The sequence below is a fragment of the Nicotiana tabacum genome, chromosome 3, assembly GCF_000715075.1.
Source record: "Nicotiana tabacum cultivar K326 chromosome 3, ASM71507v2, whole genome shotgun sequence".
In the NCBI taxonomy this organism is placed as follows: domain Eukaryota; kingdom Viridiplantae; phylum Streptophyta; class Magnoliopsida; order Solanales; family Solanaceae; genus Nicotiana; species Nicotiana tabacum.
The window spans coordinates 68,038,544-68,046,411 of record NC_134082.1 but is presented as its reverse complement, the minus strand read 5'-3'; the positions used below and the strand labels follow the sequence as shown (position 1 = coordinate 68,046,411).

The window sequence follows — 7,868 nt, the reverse complement described above, 5'->3', positions numbered from 1 at the left end:
GTTGCAACCTAACCCTTAGACCACACCCCACCCCCTCCCCTCCACCCCGCAAAAAAAAAAATAATTAAATAAAGAAAATTGATTGTTAGACAGAATGAAAATAACGGATTGTATCGTTGAGACAGAAATCTCTCCTTCTGGTCAAGATAATTACTAGTTTTTTGTTTTATTAGTTCATTCAAAAAAGAATTACACAGTTATATATTTACAAAATAACTTAATTTTAACTTTTTATTTTACCCACTTTAATCTTAATGAGAAGCTTTGATAATTAGGGGTATACAAAGAAAACCGATATAAACCACACCAAATCGATAATCCAAATCAAATCGGAAAAAAATGATTATGGTTTGGTTTGATTTGGTTTGATATTAAAAAAAAATCCGACCATAATTTGTTTTGTTTAGTTTTAACTAAGAAAAAGTCAAACCGAAACCAAACCAACCAAATAGTACATTTATACAATTTTAAAAAATATATTATACATATAAATATTTAACATAATATAATTTATAAATATTTCATAAACTTTTTCACAATTTTATCTTTTAACGTATTATTTTAAGTTTAGACTGAGCATTCTTGAATGATAAATAAATTTTATAGTCCGTAAATGTAGTAACTCAAGTAAAGGTCAAATCAATACTAATGCTAACAAAAGAAATTCAATTCAACACAATGCATAACTTAGTTTATCTTTTCTTTAATTAGTGCTTAATTAATTATATAATTAATAGTACTTATTAGCTATACTTACTTTAGCATACCTATATAGTACTTTTAGAATGTATTAATGGCTTATTGATTAGCAACATTTGCTTTATGTAATTTTATCATCTTTGTTATTGAATAGTTTAGTATAATGCTATGATTTCACATATTAGTGCGTTATTTTCTTAGAAAATACATTATATAGTTGTATTTTACTTGAACTAATTTGGAGCACAAATTACATATTTTATGTTATGACGACTTTACCGAAAAAAGATCCGTAAAACCCGGATTGAAACCCGACTTTGCTGGTTTGGTTTATAGATTTAAAATTCGACACCATTGATTTAGTTTGATACACCCTTATTTATACTCACACAAATATTATGGCCCCACAAAAGCTTTGCCCTTTAATTTTTAGTATCACAATTTTTTCCTTTTTTAAGTCAAACTAAATCATTTAAATTTGATATCACGTCAAATTCGGTCGGGATTGTGTAAAGATTCATTAACAAATTAAATATCATTATTAATACACTGCTAAAGATCGGTTATCAACTACTCCTGTCCAACATGCATAAAAGGCATTTTATTTGGAAAAAGCAAAAGATTTCACAAAGAAATGACGGACTTATAACAATCTACTCCGAATATCCTTCACAAGCTCATAAATGGAATTGTAAGATGAACCTCCATCACTTAGTGCATTTTCCGCACTCTTCTTTAATTTCTTAGCCTTTTCCCTTATAGTCTTTCCTTCTTTCGTGTACATCAACATTCTCACCATTCCCTCTATCTCCTCTCTCTTCACCACCTTCGTCGGCAAAACCTCCGGCCGAATCGCCACCCCTAGCTCCTCCGTCAACATGGCGGCGTTCATTTTTTGTTCAGCATATAATGGCCATGCAATCATAGGAACTCCATTGGTCAAGCTCTCCACCGTTGAATTCCATCCACAATGAGTCAAAAAGCCACCCACCGATGAGTGGCCCAAAATTTCGACTTGTTTGGCCCACATAGGCACTACTAAGCCCATCTCATTAGTCCTAGTTAAGAACCCTTCCGGCAAGTATCCCGGCATGCCACGTGTCTCTTTTCCGGTAGAGTTTAGATAGGCACTATCTGCATCACCGTCGGACGGGGGACGTACAACCCAAACAAATTTCTGTTGGCTTAATTCTAAACCCCATGCAAGCTCGGTCATTTGCTTAGTTGAAAGTGTTCCACCACTTCCAAAAGATACATATAGAACTGACCCATGATTTTGCTTGTCTAACCATTTAATCACCTGTTGGGTAATATGAATGAATTGAAACACGGTAAATTACATTATACATATAGAATTGAGTTAAGATTTTGCTTTTCTTACCATTGAACCTATTTTGAAAATATGAACGAAGAACACAAATAATGTACAGGCTTAGGCTAGAAACATAGGAGAAAATACGTCAATATATGTATAACTGATTGAAGATTTTAAGGTGACATAGATTTAGTTGAAACTTGAAAAAATAATTTTTGAAGTAGTTTTGAAAAATAATTTTTGGAAGTTGAAATTATGTTTGGACATGCATTTTATTTGAAAAAAATTTGAAGTTTTGTGAGTGGGAGAACAAGTTTCACCCAAAATCTACCCTAAACTAGATTTTGGGAACTTGAAAAATAATTTCAGAATTTTTTCAAAAATACATCATTAATCTATGAACAAACAATATTTTCAAAAAAGATTTGAAAAATCTTTGCCAAAATGTATGGCCAAACGGGGCCTAATTGTCTAGTGATCATCCTTTGAGAAATATCACAAACGATTTAGAGTTGAAGTATGTTAAATGAGTAAAACAATTTGCAAAACTGATATTTGCCTATCTTAGCAAGATTACTATGAGATCGAAAGCAAATAGCTTTACTGGACAATATATACACCTTTTAAATTATTGCACTAAGCAAATAGTGGAAAATTCTAATTAAAAAAGAAAGAATTTTTTTGATTTTAGGTGCATGACTCTGGAAAAGAAAGAATGTATTGGAGAAAAATAGAGAAGATGTTTGATAATACATGAAAGATTAGAAGGTACTATCTTTTTTTATACAAAGTAAACAACAATTAATAGGGAAGAAAAACAAACTCATTAGGACGAAAGGACGCCATACTTAAATCTTAATGAAAAATAGTTTATCTATTTTTTAAAAAAAAATTTAAAAAAAAAATTAGCGTTACCTCATCACGTTCAGTTGTTTCAACTGTTCTCCTCAAGGGACCAACTGGAAATATTGGAAAAACAGGAACCTTTAGTACCGATCTCAATTTCTCATTATTTCGAAGTGCTTTAATAGTCTCAGGTTCTAAATCTTCCCAAGTATTAATCAAGATTCCATCAAAAGCTGCGTATTCCAATCCTAGCTTAACATACTCTTCATACTGCTGATCACTCCGATCAAGCAATGGATCCACCACGTCATCAGGTCGCAGTGCTTTGCAACCTGGAATTTTCAAAGGCTCTTTAAGATCAACATATTCACCCTCAATTTCTTTGTCAAAAACTTGACAATATAGAGCTAACGCTAATGTCCACGCAGTAGTTGGATGGTACGCGTACTTAAAAATGTTAAATTCTTCAGCAATCGGCAATATTTGTGTGCAAAAAATGTCGACAATTAAAGCATCTGGACGATGAGTCATGGAAGCTATAGTGCAATGAATTTTGGGCAAGGCTTCGCGGACCAATAGTCGTAATTGAGTGAAAACTTTAGTGCTGGAATTTATTAGGTGGGAAATATCGACTGAAGGAATAGGGATTATTTCTATAGTTTTTTTCTCATTGGTGAGAGTGGATTTCTTGAGAAATTCGGTTTCTGCTGAAGAAGAGCTGGTTGTGATAGCAAGAATTGTAATTTTGATGTTATGGTGAGTGGCTAATCGGTTGCCTAAGACTAGAACTGGGATTAAATGACCCATTCCAGGGCTTGAGAGTATAGCAATATGAAGCTGTGATCTATCCATTAGAGATATTATTTCAGAAAAGAGAGAGAATTTTTGAAACACTGGCTAGGACAAGTATTGGAGAGGAAAATTTGTTGAATTGTACAGAGTAAAAATCATTTATTTGTGGGCTTTATAGGAACCAGAAAGTCTGGAAAGCAATAAATAATTTGTTGAATCAAATGGAACAGAAGTCTAATGCGTGCGGTTTCAAAGGGACATGACATGAAACTCTTTTTTTAATTTAAGGGAAAAAAACAAGAAACAAACGAACATAATTGACAATTCTTTAGCCAAGTAGGGTCAGCTAACCACTAACATTGACGATAAAATGTGGGAGACCAGGTTGAGATGGTTTGGGCATGTTAAGAGGAGAAATATAGAAGCCCCAGTTAGAAGGTGCGGACGATTAGCCTCGATGGGTAGCATGACGGGTAGAGGTAGGCCTAAGAAGTCTTGGGGATAGGTTATTAGGCGAGACATGGCATAGCTGGAGCTGATTGAGGACATGGCCCTAGGCAGGAGGGTGTGAAAGTCAAAGATTATGGTAGAAGGTTCGTAGGTATAGCCGAGCATTTCTCTTTGTCTTACTCAGTTCGCTAGCATTAGTATTAGTATGATATCTTTTATTCATACATGACTATTACTACCTAGAGTTTGATTGATTCTTGGATTCGATCTAATTTTCCTCTTGCTGTTATTCCTACTTGTTGCAGTTGCCTTTTCTTTTTAAGTCGTTCTTTAGCCGAGGGTCTATCGGAAACAGCTTCTCTACTCTTCAAAGGATAGGGGTAAGGCTCCGCACATCTTACTCTCCCTATACCTCACTAGTGGGAAACTAGTGAGCTTGTTGTTGTTGTTGTTGTAACATTGAGGGATGAAACCTATGTGTGAATATTTGAGTGATCATAATATTAACTACCTATTTTTTAGGACCAAAGATCTAGGTACGGACGGAGTTTAATTTATAGGTTTGGTCGACGTCAAGTGTGGTCCAAATTTTATATTATTTGTTTTAAGAAATAATAGAATATATATAAATTATTAATTTATGGTTAATAATTTAAAGGACTTAGAATCCTAACCTTCGTAAACTTCAAAACCTAACTCTCCAAGTATCACATTTCATAGGGATCCTCGTCAAATCCAATCAACATAAACTAGAAACGATATATCATAAATAATGTAATCCCTCATTTTATTTTTACTTGTCCACTATGGATTTTGCACACCTTTTAAGAAATAATAAATGAAATGCATTATTTATCGTGATCCCATATTAATTGATGCATATTTTTAATGAATTTGAGAAAATAATTTGAAATAAGTAATTAATACTGTGAGTATAATAGGAAAAAAGAAATTATCTGGATGGATCGGGGCTATAGGGGTCCCACGAGTTATTTGGAGATCATGCGTTGAGTTCCGGGGTCTCCGGGGGTGCTGCCCCGGATGTAGGTCATCTTCGGGTACCCCGGGGTCCTTATTGATCTGGATGTAGATGGTTCTTTTAGGCTATTTGAGATAGACTTCTGCTGAGGAGCGGGTATGTATTTGGGGCGCTTTCTCAGGCCTTTGTGTAGTTTCGCGATCGGAGCTTCTTGCATTTATTCTTCCCTCTTAGAGAGAGTGATTTGTGAGATCAGTTGCTTGCCTTGCACTGAGTGCCGGTCATTGAGAGCTCATCGTGGCCTGACCTCTCTAGGCTGGGGTTTCTTGTCGTAGAGTGCTGCCCCGAGCATGGAGATAATATGAATGACTCCTCGAGTTATGACTCCTTGTTGGAGAATGTTTCCGGGGTCGAGTATCGATCCGTCGATCTGTATCGAGGCCGTTGGCTTCCCGGGGCTTGCCTCGGGCGGGTGAATCGTCGCTGCTTTTCGCATATATGTGGAGCGGCCTCGGCTTCTTTGCAAGACTCTACTATTTTCAAATAGTCGTCTTTCCGTTCTGGTATAGGGGACTACATATTTCTAGGCGCGAAAGTATTGGTGCGTACCTTTGTTTTGGCCTGTTAGCTCCACCATAGCCATGGAAACTACTTTAGGGCCGATCCGACAAGAGGCCGGGGGTGTTGCTCCTGGTGCTCAAGAATCAAGGGAGTTCGCTTTGGAGAGGGAATCTTTGCTAAGAGGAGAACATCTGGAGATGGCGAGGAGATACTGTAGGTGGATCGAAGGGGTAGTCCTGCAGGCGCTTTCCCCCGACGAGGGTATTGCGGATTCTACTGATGGATTCCTGAATGTGTATTTATATCCTTTCGCCTTTAGCCCTCCTGATAGGATAGTGCTTGAATTATGTCTGAAGTATCGGGCCACCCTGGCGCAGATTTATCCGTCGTTTTGGCGAACGGTGTTGATGATGAGGTTCTTCGCGGAGAAGGCCGAGCTCGAATTCACGCTCGATCACCTTGTCAGGCTACATCTACCCTTCCATCATCGGGGCCTGTTAACTTTGAGGTGCCGCTCATCCACACCCTTTGTCATAGACGATAAGAAAGGTGGGAATCGAGAGTGGGACAATTGGTTCATCCGGGTTCGGACGGCTGACATCATCTCTGCAAAGTTCTTGCCATTTCCTGAAGGGTGGAATCACGCTCGTAAGTGAGGCGTTTGGAGCTTTTTCAGATCTCGTCTATGGCGAAAATCAGCTGAGTAATAATGTTGTTTTTTTTATTTACAGCAACTTCATGAATGTCGGGTGAAATTCATGATCTGCCTGGCTGGGTCCGGAAGCTGGTGACCCATTCGTCCTGTGATGAACGCAGGTGGCGAGCTGTGCTTTGTACCGAATGGGGGACGGAACATCGAGGTATGTTCATATGTAGCTTTTTCTCTGCCTTCGTAGATCTGAGGAAACACTTTTCCCTTCCATTTGTGCTGGATTCGACGCTTGTAGATACCGGGCGGTTCCTTGGGACGAGGCAATGTTCCTCTGAATAAGGGAAGGAGCCGTTGGCCTCTGGCTCGAGGGATGATGACAACGAGGGGGATCAGAACTTGCAATGTGAAGGAGCTTTCATCGGTGCCAGTTGGGCTCGTATCTTTGAAGAGGGTGTGCTACCCGAATCTGCTACTCCCGGAGTGCCCGATTCCCTGGCCGATGGTTCCTTTGAGTGAGCATGTCGTGCCTGAGTTTGGCTCTTCTAAGGCCACAGGGGAAAACTCAACAGGAGTGTGTTTTGACTTCGATGAAGTCCGTCGGCTCCATTTTGCGGTGAGTTTCTGCATAGTTCACCTGTATCCCGTGTCCTCCTCCTTCTATTGATCCTTCCTTGCGCAGGCCTGTGATGGGATTAGGTCTGAGCTGCTCCATCAAGGGGCCAAGCTCCAGAAAATTCGGGATGAGGGCGAGTCTCATAGGCTCCTCAGCGAGGACAAGGAAGTCGAGCTACAACGTTGGCGATATGAGGCGCATCGGTGTTCAAACTATGAGAGCTATTTGGCGGAGCAGGTCCAGTAGTGTTCGCTCCTTTCTGGCCTTGAGGTTGATTCCTCTTTGCTATATCAGCTGCAGAAAAAGTCGGAGACTCTGGATTACCGCAATGGTGACGTCAACCGCATCAGAATTGCTTGCGAGGAGCTAAGGGCTCAAGCGCAGGCTCGAGCTTTGGATGAGATGAATGCTTTGGCTAAGGTCCCTGCCTTCGAGGTCCAACTCTACTTGACTCGAGACAATGCCAAAGTTCAAGCAGATATGATTAGGAAACTTATACGGACCTCTCAAAGGTCAGAGCCGAGATAAATGATGCCCGAACGGAGGCGGCGCTGAACCGAGCCAAGGCCGATCGTGAGATGGCGATTTGTGTGAAGGATGTCGCTGACGCCCAAGCTGAGCTGAAGAAAACCCTGGACCAAGAGCGGAGGATCGAGGAATATGTTCGCTGTAAATCCTAGAGAGAGGTGTTCGAAAAGATCGGTGCAATGGGCTTCGTTCTCTCGAAGGAATTGGCTCGAGCACGGGTGGATGAACGCAATGCTCGGTCGCTTCTCGTCGATGCTGCAGAGGGCGATTTTGGCAAGCTGTAGTTCTTTTAGTACAAAATGTAGATTTTGCCGTTTTGTTGCTTTGCTCCGGATATGTGTAGAGTATGCCTGTATAAGAAGAATACGCTTTTTTTGTGCATATGATATATATAAGGAGAAGTTTTTTTTTCTTTTTTTGTTGTTGCTTTCGA

The 7,868-nt window shown here is 39.3% G+C and overlaps 1 protein-coding gene across 1 annotated transcript; it reads right to left on the bottom strand.

The window, feature by feature from the left end:
* Positions 1–1,285: 1,285 nt before the first annotated feature.
* On the bottom strand, positions 1,286–3,829 carry LOC107787181 (anthocyanidin 3-O-glucosyltransferase 5-like). Its single transcript, XM_016608714.2, has 2 exons — positions 2,930–3,829; positions 1,286–1,999 (listed from the first exon to the last, which is right to left on the bottom strand). Exons 1-2 carry the CDS (start codon positions 3,710–3,712, stop codon positions 1,343–1,345), a joined length of 1,440 nt encoding a protein of 479 aa, XP_016464200.1. The 5' UTR covers positions 3,713–3,829; the 3' UTR covers positions 1,286–1,342.
* Positions 3,830–7,868: the final 4,039 nt, after the last annotated feature.